This window comes from Anguilla rostrata, chromosome 19, assembly GCF_018555375.3.
Source record: "Anguilla rostrata isolate EN2019 chromosome 19, ASM1855537v3, whole genome shotgun sequence".
NCBI classification, from domain to species: domain Eukaryota; kingdom Metazoa; phylum Chordata; class Actinopteri; order Anguilliformes; family Anguillidae; genus Anguilla; species Anguilla rostrata.
Genome location: NC_057951.1, coordinates 11,588,955 through 11,606,582, shown reverse-complemented (window position 1 = coordinate 11,606,582; position 17,628 = coordinate 11,588,955). Strand labels below are relative to the sequence as shown.

The window sequence follows — 17,628 nt, the reverse complement described above, 5'->3', positions numbered from 1 at the left end:
AACGCACAAACCAGATTTCGTCTCTCTCTCTCTCTCTCTCTCTGTCTTTTATCCCCAAACTTTCAGAACTGCTGGTTTAGAAAGAAAGAAAAAAGAAAAAAAAAAACAAAAACAAAACGCCAGATCCAGATCAAACACCGTGCCATTCCCATGACGACCTCCATCTGCTGTGATTGGGCGGTTGAGCGCAGCGCGGCGGTGAGTCATGACGCTGGCTCCGGCACGGACACAGCTGTGCTCTGCACCTGCACACCTCCCCCCCGCCCCCCACCCCACCCCCACCCCCCCCCCACATTGCCCCCCACCTCCCAAAAAAGTGGAAAACAAGCTGACGGGAGCAGGCAAGGAAAAATCAGCCGCTCTCCCTGTTACCCGCCTAATTGATTTCTGTAAACACAAGAAGGGGCCAAAGCCATTGGCTCTGAATTCAAATGTCTCAAGTTTACAGTCTGTGGAAAAACAAAAAAGGGGAACACTGGCCCGGCGGGGATCTCTGTGCTCCGCGCCACTCGACACAAACAACTCCTTTTATTTTACGTTGTGCGAAAGGGGGGCGCACCAAGCACCCCGAGCCCCACCGACCCGATCAACAAAAAGGTATTAATCCCACCATTACGCTTTTAATTAAAGGGAACTGACACTTTATTATACAGGGTTTAAAAGTCTTTCAGGCACAGTGCACGGGCATGAAAGGGGTTTACTGCCAGCCTTTTGTCGCACGTACATCCCGTGTGGGTGAATAGCATTGGTTTTCATTGCCGGGCACATTCAGCTAAAGTGTTTAATTAACTGAACTGGACACAGAACCTGAGAGGGATCAGCTCCAGGCACAATGAGAGTTTTATCTGCCCAACTTTAAAGGAAATTAATAACATTTCAGAGGAGGGACAACATTCCAATCAGCGCGGGCCAATGGAGGTTCTGCCGCGCCCAAATCCCACCAGAAAACTTACTTCAGTTGCTATCAGGCAATCGTGTGGATTCACACAACATAAAATGCTTGTGTGAAACCAGGAATCACCTCACAACCCGTATTTTAACAACTGAAATTACACCTGTAAAGTTAGGCATGGAATTCCACATTAAACCGAATGTCAAAAGGAGACAAGATGGCATCACTGCATAATGTTCACCAGGAAAGCCATGGATGCAAACACCAGGCATTCTACGCACCATAGGAAGTCAGAGCAGTGCAGTGTTCTCCCCCCCCCCCAAAGCCAGCAATGCAGTGCCACACTGCTCTCCTACTGCAGTTCAGCAGTGGTGTCCTTAAACTGCACTGTAATCCACCCACACAGCTGTGTGACAAAACCAGTTGCCTTTATCACACCTGACATGCTGCCAGGGGAACCTGCTGTACATGCACAGTCACAGCTTGGTTCTGATGCCACTAGGCAGCCGGCCACATTGGTAATCTGGAAAATACCTGGCAGCAATTTGCTCAGTCTGATTTCCAGTAAGCCTTAATAGTCACATAAAAGCAACGATGCAGAGATTTGTGATGGTTGACAGATGGACCGGTATGCCACAGATTTCCCCTGAAGTCCTCAAGTCCTCTCAACTTATTGTTCCGTTTTTGAATTCTGTAAACACTTGGCGATTGTAGACCTTTGTTTAATGTGAAATGAGCAAAATGTAATGCGCAGGCTTGGGACTTACCAATTGCGGAGCCGGGCTACCTGGCCTGCCTTTGATGCCAGCCTGTTTACACCTGCAGCACGATTTCCTGTGGGACAGTAAAGTCAAAAGAATAAAATCATGTTAGAACTTTCAAAAAAAAAACATGCTGCATCGCTATTTAGATCACTGTTGTTGTTGGCCTCATTTGAAAGTGTTCCAAATCGAGAAATGCCCCACCTTAACGGTGAGGAGAAAACAAGAAAGAATGAGGGGGAAAAAAAAAAACAAACACTAAACCCATTGAATTAAATGAACCGGTCTGTACCGGGTCATGTTCATCAAACAGCGGGAGGACGGAAAAAAGAAAAAAAAAAGTTGAATTCTGAGAAAAGTGGTTTGCGGTGGTTGGCGGACGTGCGGACAGACGCGGTGGTCGAGATGCTGGCGTGGGAGGTCAGACCGACTGATAGCATTCGTGCAGGGCCCCAGCACCAGGACCGACAGCACCTCCAGACCAGGGCACTGACAGGCACCTCCAGCACCCGGCAGCACACTCCAGCAGGCACTCAGGGCACCTCGACCAGGGCTGACCTCCAGCACCAGGGCACCTGACAGGGCACCTCCAGCACCAGGGCACCTGACAGGGCACCTCCAGCGGGTTTCATCAGCCCCATTCACCCCAGCGGCGCGCCCGCGCTCAGCGGCAGGCCCGGGTTAAGTAACCGCGCCGAAACGCTCAGGACGGCCCGATCGCGGCACAGCGGACCCCCCCGCACACGCTCGCTCTGCTCTGCAGCGCTGAAGCCCCTCGCCACTAAAAACACTTCTCCCTGCCGCCGGGGCGTTTCAGCTGGACAGGTTCTCTCTGAAAGGTTCTGCCAGGCACCTGTGCTACAGCACTCAGGGCTGGGTCTGCAGGGCAGGTCATTCATTCTTTCAGTGCGTGCCTCAGGTTCTCTCCTTCACTCCCTAGGGCAGCTTACAAAGATCATGGAAAAGGGATTTTTAAAAAAAGGAAAAAAAATGTATGACTGACATCTTTGTTCATTCTCTGACTCACCCGAGCAGTCACATACATCCACTTTCCTTTCACCAGTAACATCCTATCAATTTTGTGAACATTATCAGATATTGAATTAATGTCAAAACATATGATAAATATGGCTGGGCCCGATAGGCCTCACTAGCAGAACAAAAAAAAAGGCAGCTCAATTTCAGCCGAAATGCACTTCCCTGCTCTCCCACTTATTCCACACGAGGAACCTCTCCCATTATGTCTCATGTTTTCACATAAATATATAGATCCAAGTGGGTGGCCGTCCTGCTCCTCACATTAACAGACTGCACAACGGCCCAGCCTACGGTATCTAATATCTTAAGCCAAGCTGCAACAACACAGTGCTATATCAGCAATAACAAGGGTCTCTTGCTCACCTAGCCTAGCAGCCATTTACAAACCATTATGTTTTTGTCACAATAATCTATTGGAGAATGGCTGACCTTTCAGCTGGTCAATAGCATATTTGCGTAATTAAATGCAGTAACTCCCCCCCCCCCCCCCCGGTGTGCATACATGTAGCACACATTCTCTTTGTGGGGTGCAGGGGGGAGGAGAGGATGTCTTCCAAACTGGCTAAAGACACAATTTTCACTGACCCTAATTTCCGCCTACAGTGCTTTGAGCATGGGGGGGGGGGGGGGGGGGGGGGATTGGTCGCCTGGTTTAAAGGACCCTCAGTTTAAGCCCACTCGCTCTTCCGCGCACGGCTGTGCTTATTGTTCTTCTGAGCCCACACGGGAGAGGGAGGGAGAGATACCGTCAGTCATGTGCCACAATATTGTCCTTTTCATAATGTCATTTCACTCCGAGGCTCACCGAGGGTGGGGCGAGAGATTAGACGGCAGATAGCTGCACTGATAAGAACAAAAAAAAGAAATTAATGGGATTAACGTAGCAAATTCCTTAAATGGGACACCCAGATGTTTGAGAGTCAAGACGTGTCGTGAACCCGTGAACTCGGAAGGGAGCGTAGGAGCAGCGTCGTGCGCATCCCCTAATGGCAACAACCAAAACCAGGGCCTGGGAATTATCACGCGCAAATGTGATTCCATCTCCTCTGTTTGCAGTGCTGTACAATGGGTTGGAAACTGTCTGGCTACCTTTCAGCTTCTGAAGGCCTGCAGAATGTCCTTTTTTTTCAAATAATAAAATACTACATAATTGCAGCAGCATTTTTTTCAAGCATGAATATAATCAGGTTAAAAAGAGACTCCACAATAAAAGAACTCGTGTGAATAGTATTGCAATTTTGTAAACACTATTTTTACACTCTGCAACATTGTATCTTTGCACTCTGCAAAATTGCAACACTCTCTTTACACTTTGCAAAACTGTATTTTTACACTCTGCAACATTGTATCTCTTCACTTTGCAGCATTGCAAGCATCAGTGTGGAGAGAGGCCTATTTCTGCAGTGCTTTGGCCCGGCCCCGCAGGTCCTCTGCGTGTATTTTAACAGCTGTGAGCGTGCGACTCTGATGGCAGCAGCCTCCCTGTCCCCCGGGCCAGGCCCCGCTCACTGGCAGGAGGAAAGGGCTGAACAATGGCCACCCTCAAAACGGCTGTTTCCTGGCCTGTTCCGCTGCCACGGCAGCCTCTCCTCTCCTCTCTCCCTCCCTCTCTCCATCCCCCCCTCTCCCTCCCTCCCTCACAGTTATAGAAGCATGAAAAATTCTAATCTTAAACACACCGTACAGAATAAAATAAAAATGCCAAAGCAAGTCAAGGAAAAAAAAAAAAAAAAAAAAAAACACCAGATTCGATTTCCTCTGCCTTTAAATGATATCAAATTATTTTTCCAGAACTGTTCTCTAAATTCAGGTTCATTCACCTGCTCTCAATTCCAATTTTCAGTAAAATCAACAAAAAAGGGTTCCAATTTAATACCTTCCCCCACACCAAGTCCTTCCATTCAACTGCCTGAATTCAATCATCTTACTTTCTTAGATGTGTCAATGCTGATCTCAGATCAGTCTATACAATCAGGAAATGAGAGAGTGCAGTTTGATCCTGCATGTCGGCTGCTCTCGGATCAGCAGCGGGACGGGCCACGGCGTCCCGTCGTCTCTGGACCCAAGCGAGACTCCGTCGTGTGACACGTGACGCACGTCTGTGCAGCCGCCAGGCCTGGCTGCCTTTGCTCTGGCGGCGTTCCTGAAAACCAAATATCCTCCAGGACTAATGTCCTCTCCGTCGTCCAAAACAAGCACAGCTTTGATTCATGCACAACAGCTAACCCTCAACCTGCTAAGTATAGTCCACTGACAGGCCTGCACTGCAAGTGACACGCACACACACACACACACACACACACACACACACACACACACACACACACACACACACACACACACACACACACACACACACACACACACACACACACACACACACACACACACACAAAATCTCTCTCTCAGGCACGTACACTTGCATGGACACACGTGCAAACACACAGACACACACGTGCATGCATGCATGCACGCACATGTACACACACAAGTGTACACACACGGGCACACGCACATGTACGCACACACATGCACGCACAATCTCTGTCATACACACGCGCACACACACTTGCACGCATGCAATCACACACAGGGACACACACGCACGCACGCAATCTCTCTCTGTCATATGCACGCACGCACACATGCACCCACACACAGACACATCATCAGCCACCATCCATTTCCATCCCTGTGGGGACTTCTTCACTGCCAGGCAGGTTTTGTAACAAACTGTTATAGTTAGGCTCAAGAGAGCTCTTCCAGGGTGTAAATAAATGAACAACTCCAGCCATAAATCCTCCGAATGACAGTGGCCAAAAGTTTAGAGAACACAGTGTACACTCTTGTCCTCTGAATGCCCCCAGATCCACATCTTCTCCGTTCTGCAACGGCAGCGCGAGCAGTCTTGAATACAGCTGGCAAGTCTAATTCAAAGTGATGCCAAAATAACCCCGAACACTGCCTGATGCCAAAAGGCAAAGTCTACAGAAAAAAATTATAATAAAATTTTTTTTTTTAAATTGACAGTCATTAGCCCTTTCCCAAAGGGCTTCCTCGTGCCTAAAGCACATGGATAAAAACAGTGAAATATGTGATGAGCGGTGAGAGGGCAGCCGAAGGAACGCCAGATTTAGCTCGATACGAGCCTTCGGAATAACAACACTGCTGAAACACATATTGTCACAACATTCCACGGATGATAGTAATATTAAAATAAACCACGATCTCGTGTTTCTTTGCTTACGGAGACAGAGCGAATCCAGCTGCTCTGCGGAGCGAGAAGGGAAGAGTTCGGTCGATGCCGCTCTCAAAATGCTGCCGTGACACAGTGGCAACGTTATAACTGTGACAAAACATTCCACTAACATTTTGTGTTAGCTGGAATATACCGCAACGCATGGGGAAAACACTTATCTTCAGCTTTCTGTACCGATGTTTCAATCACTCCTTATACTTTTATCTTTAATCCATTTGCGCTTAGTATTTTAAAACCTTAAAATCTCACAAACTAATTCCACATCCAGTCAAGCAAAACAAAACAACCTCATTTATGTTGCATCCCGTCCTATAAATATTCATAAATATGAAATTATGTATTAATAGTGTATTGTAGCCCAGGGCTTCCCAACCCTGTTCCTGGAGATCTACCATCCTGCAGGTTTTCATTTTTAACCCTCATTTGACACACCTGATTCTACTAATTAGGAGCTGAATGAGATCTCTTGCTGTTGACTAAGATGTGCTTTCTCTGTATAAGGACAGCAGGCTTCCTGAGACAGTGTCAGGCAGCCCTCTTGTAACCTATGAAAATTCCACACACACTGATCTGGACACATCATCAGATTTACAATTAAAAATGGGCTTTATGGCCTTTAATCCACACCTGCGAAAGGGGACAAAATTGGTAGTACTGCCCTTGATTTACCTCCCAACTTAAACGGTCACCAAAGGACCATGCATCCTGAATTTCACGCATTTTGCTGCAGCAATTCATCAGAAAACGAGGCACGAGAAGGTTTCAGTTTCAGTTTTCTGAAATTTAGATTTTCACTGCCACAGCACCACCAAGTGCCTAGTAAACCCCGTGTTGAGTGATTGGGCATTTCACCAGAACTCTTATAATACTTTCTCTGGTCTCCAGCGAAACCAAAATGAACCAGCACCCTCACGTGGACTTTTATGGCATTACAATGAAACTAACACAAAAACACACTTTTTCCCCAAACAAGACCACACTACATTAAATACAAAGAAAAACATTATTATCTGCACCATATGTTATTTTATGTTGAGTATAACAATGAAAGGCTTAGTAAAGGAGTGGTAAAATATTTTCCCTTCTGATTTGTATATCTCTGACAGCTAGTCAGGTCAAGAATCTTGTAGTGCAGTGGTGTCAAACTCGTTGCCATGGAGGGCCGTGTGTATGCAGGTTTTCATTCCAGCCTCAGATCTTGATTATATAATTAGTTAAATTATTTGCTGAATTAGGGATGCAGGTTTGTGCACAATGGTGACCCGACGTCTATGGTGACCCGCATTGTCTAAATAAAAATTCTTATATTCTGTGCTTCAATGCAGTTAAACGCATATGGCTGAATGAGTAATTGGACTCAATTGAGGCAGCATTAATTGGTTGGAATGAAAACCTGCATACACACGGCCCTCCATGGCAACGAGTTTGACACCACTGTTGTAGTGGATACCCACCCATTGTCTACAGCAAGGATGTCTAATCTTATTTGAAAAAGGCCGGTGCAGGTTTTTGTTTTAGCCCAGCATCAAGACACCTGATACTCCTTAAAGGTCTTAATTAAAGACCATGATTACTTAATTAGTTGAATCAGGTGTCGTAGTGCTGAGCTAAAACAAAAACTACAACCTCACTGGACCTTTTTGAAAAAGACTGGACACCCCTGTTCTACAAGCTATGAATAACAGGCATCCTACTTTTCTTACATTTTGCTCCTTAATACCAGATGCTGAAGTAAAAAAAAAAATGTTGTGGCTGATTTGTGAAGGGAAGTTATTCCATTGTTAAAAAAGCTCTCACTGTCCAAAAAAAAACTTTCACTGGCAAAGTCTGCACGCAGTTATATGGCAGAGATTACCCTCAACATCAGACACAATGGCACCATGAGGAACTTAAGAGAAGGCAAGAAAGAATAATTGAGTAAAATAACTGCCTATTGCACGCTGAGATCCTCCATTACAGTGGAAATGCTGTCGCACTTCTACCAAGGACATTCAATGACGAATCCAAATGATGCGGCTTCTTGACTCACAAATCCTCATATCACTTATGTGACATTCACTTTCTACCGGCCTTCGATCCGATTGCTGTGGTTTCTGCCACCATGTGGAAGAGTGAGTGATGCCAACCATTTCAAACTGAAATGATAAAATTCAGAATTTTGCGTGTGACTCAATTAGGAGGGGGCAGCATGACCGATTCAATGCTAGGGCACTGCCTACACTAATCTGGGAAAGTTGTTAGGCAGGTCTGGCACTGTTAATCAGGGGAATGTTCTCCTACACTAAGTTGCTCAGAATGAGAGAGTGATCTCATTCAACACTGAGAGGCAGATGTGCTCCTCAGGGATGATGATTTTGTGCCTTTTGACTGTTTCTTTTTAACCACAAAAACTAGCAGGATCTCTTTCCTATCTGACAGGATGTGCAATCGTGATGCCACCTCATCGAAACTGTACATCTAAAAAGCATCTTGAGACGAGGCACAAATAAGCCTGGGAAAAAAACATCTGTTTTCAAAGGAAAAGCCTTGCCTGGCCTTTCCTCTTATCACTGGGAATACATGCTTTCTAGAGGAGGAGGCGGAGGAACCCCCCATCCCCTCTCATAACACATCGGAGCCAGATGGGTGTGTGTTTTCCACTACGAGGATTTGCAAAGTCACTACGAGGACCAAGTGCTGCCAGGAAAGCACATGTACACAAGATCAGAATGTTCCATCTGCATCAGAGATAAAGAAGAATAGTTTCCCTGGCGATGTCAACAGCTTATGACATCATCCCTGAAAATGTCACATGACCTGGCTGGAAAAAGACATCCTTGAGTCCTGGCAGGGCTCTTTATAGTTTGGAAAATTTTTAAAGCACACGCGTATGCTGATGAAAAATAAACAGGACACTGTCACTGTGCAAAACACACATCAGCCTTACAAATATCAAAACACAAAACGTTTTCACAATGTTGCTTCCATGTAGTGGCAATGTTAAAACTTTCCAGAAACACTGTGAACATTGTGTTTGCTGGGTATTGTCTCATCATACTTCAGTGTGAATATGCATGTAAACACATACGCCTTTTTGAAGTTTTATTTGTGTACAGCACTTTGGTCAATGCCAGTTGTTTTAAAAGTGCTTTATAAATAAAATTTACTTACAACACACAAAATATGACACAAACAGTCCTGGAAATGCGGCTTTGGTCATGGTCACTCTGGTTGTGATACATGTTTGTTTTGGGAGGATTGGCTAGGTTATGGAAAATGCAAATTTACAGACATAAGTTTGATAGTTAACGGTCTCAAATCAATACTGTATGTTCCAAAACTTCCATGTTTTGTCAAAAGCCCATCTTAGTACATAATGCAAATTTAAAATTATAACTATAGAAAAAGGTGAATGCAACAACAGAAAGACCTCCAAAACAAAAAGACCTTCTTAAAATTATAATTTAGGTTGTGCTAAGGTTTAGACTTCAAGCACATGGAAAAAAAAATGATAAAAAATAAAAAAATCACCCACACAGTTCCTGTGGTGGACAGAAGACTGGTATTCCTTTACAACAGAGCCAGATATGACATTGTATTACCTGTTGACAACTGATGTGTGAAATAGGGCCTGTTTTATGGACACAGATTAAGCAAAGTGCAGGACTAAATTTAGTTTTGTATGGAGAATCTCCATTCAATATTGAATTTAGTTTAGGACCACGCTTACCCTGTACCTGTGCAACTGGCCCATACTGAACTATAGCCCATACCCTACTTTACCCATACAGCCTGCTGGACAGAAAGACCAGCAAACCCCAGTGTGATAGAGCAGGAAATGCCTGGCTTACTAATACTGAGAACCAGTTTGCATTCATCTGGTAATCAGAGGAATAGCACGACTATTAGTAGTATATTACTATTATTATTAATATTAGTAGTAGTATTCGTATATTATTAGTAGCAATAGTAGCATATTATTATTAGTAGTAGTAGTAGTAATTGTAGTAATTTATTATCATCATCATCTTTTTAAAACATTTACCAAGTAAAATGGACGGAAAACTGAGCTTAACCAGTTTCCATTCACCTGTCCATCATTCACCGCAGTGGCCATGGTAACAAGCCTCCACTTCAACCTCAATTCATCACTCGAATGCCACTCTGCAGCTACACTATCCAAGCACAGGTCACCGAAAATGATGCTTTGTGACTACTATCTACAGTGCACTGTTGTGTAAATTTGAGATTTGATATAAATTCAATTTGAATAATTTAACATTGAGGAGACATAAAACGTCCATATCCACGACTGCATCTTCTCATTTCATGATTTAGAATTTATTTTCTTTCGACAATTAATTGTACTTAGGCCAACTGTGATAAAAGTTTTTAAACAAAGTACCTCCCAGCAGTTTTACTCAGAAGAGAGACATTTAATTATGACATACCGTGAAAAAGAGACCTAAACGCATATATGAACACAAACCGATAACATGTTAAACCGAGTTAATTTAATAACATGAGTTAATAACATGTCAATTTCTCCTTTCAAGCTTCTTAAAATAATAAAAATAATGAGTAATAACAGTGCACAACAATATTTAGCTAGTTAACGTTTCTATTGACAAACAAGGAGAGACATTCCTCAATGTAGCTACCTCGGCGAAGATAAAAATTAGTCTACCCATTTGTTGAAACATATAGTTTAGAAAAAGCACTTGGCTAGACTATGTCGGAATTGTGTAGGCAACGATAGCGACACACACGAAAACATAATATTTTCACAAGAAATATTTTCACAAGAAAATTTACGTTCATTTTGTCATTGCGTGGCTACAAACATTTACAAACGGAAAAGTTTTACCTTTTTGAAGTGACTACAAGCAGGTGAGCACCTTTCGTCGTTTAAAAAGTTGCGCAGACCAGTATTACTCGTCGTGAAAATAAAAAAAATATATACATTTATCGCCGTGAAGACAAAAATTAAACGAATAGTTTTAAAAAATACTTTCAGTAGGCTACAAGTTTTCCCTCACATCGCCCCCGGGGTCTCCAGCTGCAGCAGGTTCAGCTGATTGCACCAGGGTACACGCCTACCGCACGCGGATAAGTTTTAACCGTCGCTCATTTTTACCTGATGCGCGTGCCGGTCACTGCATCCCTACTCATTAAACTGTACAGCTAACAAGAAAAGTGACTAAAAAGAGGGGAAAAAACATACATTTTGGTTATGCTGTACTGCAAAAAGAGAGCTACGCTTGCCCTTGACAATAGTTGCATATTGGATATGTTTAATTTGGAACAGCTCCTAAACAGCTCGATACTATCTGATAAATTACCATTACGTTTTAAAAGATTATTGAATATCAGCATTGGTATGTATATATATTATGTATTACATTATATATATATATATATATATATATATATATATATATATATATATATATATATATATATATATATATATAATTATTTTATTAACTTATTTTTTTATTTACTTATTTTTTTATTTATTTTTGGTTGGTTACCTTCTGCATATTTAGGGACTGCTTATTGTCCCTGTGTGTACAAATAAACATACCTATATTTTACATGATTAATTTGGTTGTGAACTACAACACATCATAAGCTTATTATGATCTTGGAACGTATGTACGCACATGTATTTATGACAGGGATAATTAGGATTAGTGAATGTAGGCCAATATGGAGATCTGCATGCACACCGAGTGACAATATGGGTTTATATCATTTTTTGTTTTGTACATTTCATCACTTTTAACTCTGCTATGGCCAGGAAGCAGGCTTGGTGACCAGAGACACAGCAGCAATGGGTAAGTTTGTTTTAACTAAACTGAATACAGAAATTCTGCTAACAGTAAGTGACATGTTTCACATGATCACTTGTCTTAGGTGCCATCTTCATTGGGTTAATTATTTTTAAATGAATATCTAGCTCTGTATAGATATACATTTGAATAAATTCATGTTTAGATGTGAAATGTTATACAGCATTAAATTTAAACGGTAGCTGCTTTTGTTATGAATCTACGATATCTGCAATTGCAGTCCGATCATAATCTCATTATGTTGAGAAATGCCTGTAGCGGTGCGTTCCTGTATTTAGATTATTCTTCCAGCCAGTTCAGTTGCAGTGAATAATGTGCTTCTCTCTTGTCTGCCTTCCCAACTACTTCAGCTCTAGTGCGTAGCCCTGTGCAAAGATGTTTTTATTAGTTTCTTGAAGCAAACATCAGTAGCGATTGACAGAAAGAATAGTTATTAGACACCCTCACTCCCCCCACACCCCATCCCATCCCAGCATGACCCTGCCTGTACCTGTGCCCCGGCCTTCATACTCCCAGGCCCGGGAGAACCTGGTCAAGGCCATCCCCCCCAAAATCATCTGCCTGCTGGCCTGCGGCGGGAGAGACTGTCGCTATGAGGGCCCAGCCTGCTGGAGACCCAGCCAGCAGGCCGTACGGGGGCTCTTCTCCACATGGCAAGTTCCGCCTTATTACCGTTATCTGTCAATCACGTGGATTTGAACACTAAAAGGCGCACCGGACTGACAGCGGCTGTTCTTCCCTGTCCTTAGGGTGACTGATGCCATTGTTGCCATGGCGAGACCGTCTACACAACTCATCAAGAGGTACAGCATAATAGAGCAATTTCACCAGTGAGTATACGTAATTCATTATTTTTAAGGCACAATGACACGTATGTCACCTTCAGTGGTTGAGAGCCTATTAGACAAAAGGCTTATGTATCTCGCCTCTTTCTATTGTAATATTCTAGCTTGCAATGTTGCAGCAGTAAAAAGTAGTAGTGTAATGTTTATCATGTAACTGCAAAACATATTCACAGCGATCAACCGGCATACTCAGTGCAAATTTAAATATTCAGGAAAAATGAGAATTACTTCATTATTCTTTCTTATTAAGTGCACAGTGATGGAATTGCAACTCAGTGAGGGAAATTCCTGGTGAGCTTCTCGTCATTCCAAACGGTGTCTGTTTTCCATTCCCTTCAGACTAGAGATCAAGTCCATAATCAATATGCAGCTGCCTGGGGAGCATGCTCACTGCGGGCCTCCTCTGGAGCTGGAGAGCGGCTTCACGTACTCTCCACACACCTTCATGGAGAATGGAAGTGAGTCACTCTCTCATCACTGCTCTCCCTGTAACCACGGTTACAAGAGAAGATGCTGACCAGAACTAGCTAAAGTCCCCCCATCTCCTCCTCCTCATTCCCCCTCCTCCTCCTCCTCCCCCCATCTCCTCCTCCCCCTCCCCCTCCTCCTCCTCCTCCTCCTCCTCTCTGTGTTTCCGCAGTCTTCTTCTATAACTTCGGCATGCCAGACTTCGGCGTGTCGTCCCCGGGCGGTATGCTGGACGCAGTGAAGGTGCTGGCGTTTGCTGTGCAGGAGGGGAGAGTAGCGGTGCACTGTCACGCAGGGCTGGGGAGGACAGGCAAGTCTCACTGTAAAAAAAATAGAAATAAAATTAATCTTAACAAGTAATGTTTTTTACCTGAGAGAAAACAATTACATTTTTTTAATTACATTTTTCTCATTGCAAGACTAAAACACTTGTAAAGAAATACTTTTTTGCAGTATACTGTATGTCCTGTTTCAAAAAGAAATTAAGAATGACGCACAATGCCCTGAGCAGAGATGTTTAACAAGCAAAGATATATTATACAATGTGGTGTGCAGCTCTAAGAGGGCACTGACTTGGATATATCTTCACTTTACTCTAGCTTTAGTGTTGGTTTTCTAGCCATATTGAATGTATCTTTTGTAAAACACTTCTGGCAAAAAAAAAACTACTGCTTGACTAATGCCTCCCCCTTGTGGAGAATTTTGGAAAGTGAGTGAGTGAAAGTGAGTGAGTGAGTGTAAATGAGTGAGTAAGTGAGTCACACGGCAGGTCCATGAAGTGTTTTGCCTCTAGAAAAGCCAATAAGACTGTTTCTGACATCAGAGTGAGAGTGAGCGGTGAACTTGTCTTGCTTGTGTTTGCTGAATGCAGCGGTCCTGATTGCCTGCTATTTGATCTACACCCTGCGGGTCAGCCCAAGCGAAGCCATTCATTACGTACGCATCAAACGGCCGCGGTCCATACAGACCCGGGTCCAGATCGACCTCGTGTTCGCGTTCGCCCGCCTCCTGGCCCCCCAGCTCGTTCAGTACCCCGCCGGCGCCCCCTTCAGCCTGCAGCAGTACCTGCACCGCCAGCGCCTCCTGCTCCACGGGGACGAGGCCCGCGTGCTGAGGAGCGTGCCCAAAATCGTCCACTTCCTGTGCGGGAGGCTGACGGCGATGGCCTGGGGCCGGGTCCCGTGTCCCGCCGCCCGGGCGGAGCTGGAGCGCGGGGGGGCCGTGCTCCGAATGACCGCCACGCTGCGGGACACCCTGAGGGCGAGGAAGTTCCTGCCCGTCCTGCGAGATCCCGCGCGCCCCCGAAAAGCCTCCCTCAGCTCCGTCTCCTCCTGGGACGACCCGCACGGCTTCCTGGAGCGCAAGAGAGAGGTGCTGCTGAACAAGAGGAGCTACAGCGACGCTGACCTCTGCAAGATCGCGCTTTCCCAGGTAACGGGGCCGGATATTACATTACCTTACATTTATTTGGCTGACGCTTTTATCCTAAGCAAAGTACAATTAGTGCATACCAGTGGCACAACTACAGAACACAGGTCCAATAAGGTACAATATTCATTATGTAACAGGTATTTATAGCCATGAACACATTAAGTCAGTTAAAATCATAATTAATCATGATAAAAAATCATTAATTTTGAAAATCATGGGTTATTGACTTGTTGAGCTCAATTGGATGTGCATGGCACACTTACATTTTTAAATGTAAAACTTCAGCTAATTTTCATGTTCTTTCACATTATGCAATTCTCCTTAAAATGGTGGACATTTTCAAGTGGGAAAATTATTTTCATCATTATTCTAGGATCTGGATTTTGTGCTTACTCCATCAAAAGAGATTCCTAAAGATACTACGCTGGAAAGCAGAAGTAATGATCAGAAACTTGCAGGCACTGGTCTGAACACCCACAGAAAGGACCAGTGCAATGGTAAAGTGAAGACCAGAGGGGTTCCCTCTACTGCATCTCGTGGGATGGTCACTAAGAATTCCGCAAAGAGGACCAGATGCATGACCAAGAAGAATCCAGCATTACCTAAATTCAGCTCTAATGTAGAGGTAAATGACACCTGATATTATTCAGTGGAAACACACAGTTACATCGGTGATTTATTTGGATCATACTCTCAAATTGGGAGCAAATGTGCCATTTTGAATGTGGCAAAAGGAAAGAACAGAGGATTAATCTGAGAAACTCTCCTGTGTCTAGTTAAGCAGATCCCAGAGTTCATCTGTACCAGCCTTAGAATCGCAGGCTGTTGCCAAGGCGATGGCGGAACAGGATCCCCCAGGGGAAGATGTCTTACTGAGGGTTGCTCTTCTGCAGGTAGACGTGGTCCTTGGATGTGATTGTTATCACTGCAATCTGCAGATGTGACATCACTGCTCCTTGTGTTCCCTGTGTCCAGGATGAGCTGAATGCCAGTGAGTGTTCCTGGGCCATACTGGCTACAGAGCTGGACCCCACAGTCCTCAGCTGTTTGCTATGGGCCTGGCTGGAGAAACTGAAGGTCAGTCTATAAGCCTGGATATTGCCCAGGCATTTATTGATTAAAAACTGTGTCCCTTATTTGCTTGGTCATTGTGACACTCCTGTGTGTCCATAGGAACCTGTTCTTAAAGGAGAGGATGTAGAGAGAATAACCTCTGACACCCAAGGGCTCAGCAGTTTCGGACTTTTGGAAAAGGTGAGGTTGCTCAGGGGTCAAAAGCCAGGGTCCTGTTACCAGTGCCTTGAAATGGACATTGTGTCATGATATTACAGATTTATTTCGATCTTACTACTGGTAAGTAAAATCAATTGAGTTCTAGAACACTGACTTAGCATTTTGAAAAAAACATTCCAAGAAACATTCTTGAAAGGGTTACTGGAGTTTTGTGCAATGCTGATGAAGCTGGTTCATGGGCATTCTGGGTCTTTCCCTCTGTGTCCGTGGTCAGGCACAGGAACAGACCATTTCCTGTATACTGCGCTGCGTGGGTCAGGTGACCAGCCTGTGTCCGCAGCTGGAAGGGGCAGTGCTCTGGCGGCTGGTCCGTGCTCTGACCAGGGTGAGACCTCGAACCCAGCACATCGCTGCTGGGATGCACGTTAACACCAGCTGAGCACCATTAGGACCAGCAGAGCTGTTTCACACAAGCAGACTTAACTCTACTGCCACTATGCACATCATTCACATGTGCATTCAGATCACCAACTCCCATGTATGAGAAATCTTTTCAAAATGTATATCACAATGGTCACACGTTTAACTGTATATTGTATGAAAACAGTGGAAGAACAACCCATTGAAATGATCACACGTTAATCCTGGTTGCCCTTAACTACACTTAAGCTACACTTTGTAAGGCTGTAGGCCACATCCTCGAATGCAAACGCAAGTTTGTCTCTCGTTTTCTTTAGATATTTGTGAGGAGTTCTCACCTGGAGCTGGGGTTGCACTGTGCACCCTGTTTGAAATGATGTTTTGAGAAAAATGTGCATGCAGCTGTCTGTTTCTGCACTCGCCCCAACAGTGTTCGCAAGACGACATGGAGCAATACGCCGCGCTTGTGCAAGTCTTCAAAGCCATAGCAAAAGGGTATCGTTGCCATGGTTCATGCCCCAGATCAGCAGGCAAAGATGCACAGCCGGTAAAGAAGAACTGATAGGAGAGCAGCTATCAACAGTGGAATGGATCTGAAGTGGCAGCACGTCGATTTGAGCACCAGACTCACTTAATGGGCGTCAGCACCACTTTACCTCTCTCTGATAATTCCATGGATTTTGAGCCATGTGCTTATCAATATTCCTGTGAAACAACTGTATCGTGTTAGTTTTAGACTTAGCTTTCCGTTTGGAATTAGTTTGTAGTTTTATACTGCTCGATACTTCTCATTGGATATTGTGCTTGTCTTTCAGTTATGATTGGACAACCTGCTGTAAGCGCTGATTGGTTTTACGTTCAAAGCAGAGAGAATGCTGAATGCTGTAGAACAAAGTTGACCACACCAACACCATATGAATGAGTAAATGTAAAATGGCAAATAACCTGTAATAGCTTGAGCTGAACTTTGAGGCCTGTCTGGTCTTGGAAATACAGCCATCTAACATGTCTTTGCTTTCACCATAACTCTGGAAGCATCATGGTAAGAGCATCTGAGTAAATCCCTGCGTTCGTAAATCATTGTACAGAGCTATACAGCAGTCCTGGATTCCTTCGGTCAAATGGGCTTCTCTGTTTAAAATAAAGTGTCATGCTAAGCTTTATCATGCGTCCAGCCCATGTTTTAAATGTGGGAATATATCTGTTCTCAAATGTCTGGTATTAGGATGATGTCCTGAGAATTACAGCTTCTAAAATGACATTAATCAAGCCTGATAATTTTATTTATGGTCCGTGGAGCTGCTTGTGTCTTGCTATGGTGTATAAAGTCTATTTCTGTCATTCTGGTACTAAATCAATCGTATTGTAATGCTAATGGTAATGTGCAACTGTGCAGTCAAGATATAGGCCTGCAGGTCAGACAGGCATTCCAGATTTTCAGAAAAAG

The 17,628-nt window shown here is 44.1% G+C and overlaps 1 protein-coding gene and 1 long non-coding RNA gene across 14 annotated transcripts in view; one reads left to right on the top strand and one right to left on the bottom strand.

Annotated features, from left to right (window-relative positions):
• Positions 1 to 10,921, bottom strand: part of LOC135245676 (uncharacterized) — a 142,316-nt gene extending 131,395 nt beyond the window's left edge. For both annotated transcript variants that reach the window (XR_010327330.1, XR_010327331.1), the window contains exons 1-2: positions 10,797 to 10,921; positions 1,660 to 1,726 (exon numbers count right to left, since the gene is read on the bottom strand). This is a non-coding gene — a long non-coding RNA (uncharacterized LOC135245676). The remainder of the gene's footprint in view (positions 1 to 1,659; positions 1,727 to 10,796) is intronic.
• Positions 10,615 to 17,344, top strand: zgc:77752 (uncharacterized protein LOC393862 homolog). Of its 12 annotated transcripts, none has more exons than XM_064318894.1 (13): positions 10,615 to 10,819; positions 11,733 to 11,769; positions 12,258 to 12,437; positions 12,534 to 12,614; positions 12,969 to 13,087; positions 13,270 to 13,407; positions 13,969 to 14,528; positions 14,902 to 15,153; positions 15,305 to 15,421; positions 15,504 to 15,605; positions 15,702 to 15,782; positions 16,036 to 16,146; positions 16,612 to 17,344. In XM_064318894.1, the coding sequence occupies exons 3-13, from the start codon at positions 12,259 to 12,261 to the stop codon at positions 16,741 to 16,743; spliced, it is 1,872 nt and encodes a 623-aa protein (XP_064174964.1). In that variant the 5' UTR covers positions 10,615 to 10,819; positions 11,733 to 11,769; position 12,258; the 3' UTR covers positions 16,744 to 17,344. The 12 variants fall into 12 exon arrangements, with proteins under 12 accessions (XP_064174964.1, XP_064174963.1, XP_064174969.1 ...); XM_064318893.1 differs by having other exon boundaries at positions 12,135 to 12,437; XM_064318899.1 differs by having other exon boundaries at positions 10,618 to 10,819; positions 12,301 to 12,437.
• The last annotated feature ends 284 nt before the right edge of the window (positions 17,345 to 17,628 follow it).

What these genes read in the sequence shown, in the direction of transcription:
- zgc:77752 (XM_064318888.1), top strand. Translation starts at nt 11,163, where the DNA reads ATGCTGTACTGCAAAAAGAGAGCTACGCTTGCCCTTGACAATAGTTGC. An exon ending in ATAATAGAGCAATTTCACCA is followed by an intron (nt 12,615 to 12,968) that starts GTGAGTATACGT and finishes CATTCCCTTCAG; the next exon opens with ACTAGAGATCAAGTCCATAA. An exon ending in GCAAGATCGCGCTTTCCCAG is followed by an intron (nt 14,529 to 14,901) that starts GTAACGGGGCCG and finishes TCATTATTCTAG; the next exon opens with GATCTGGATTTTGTGCTTAC.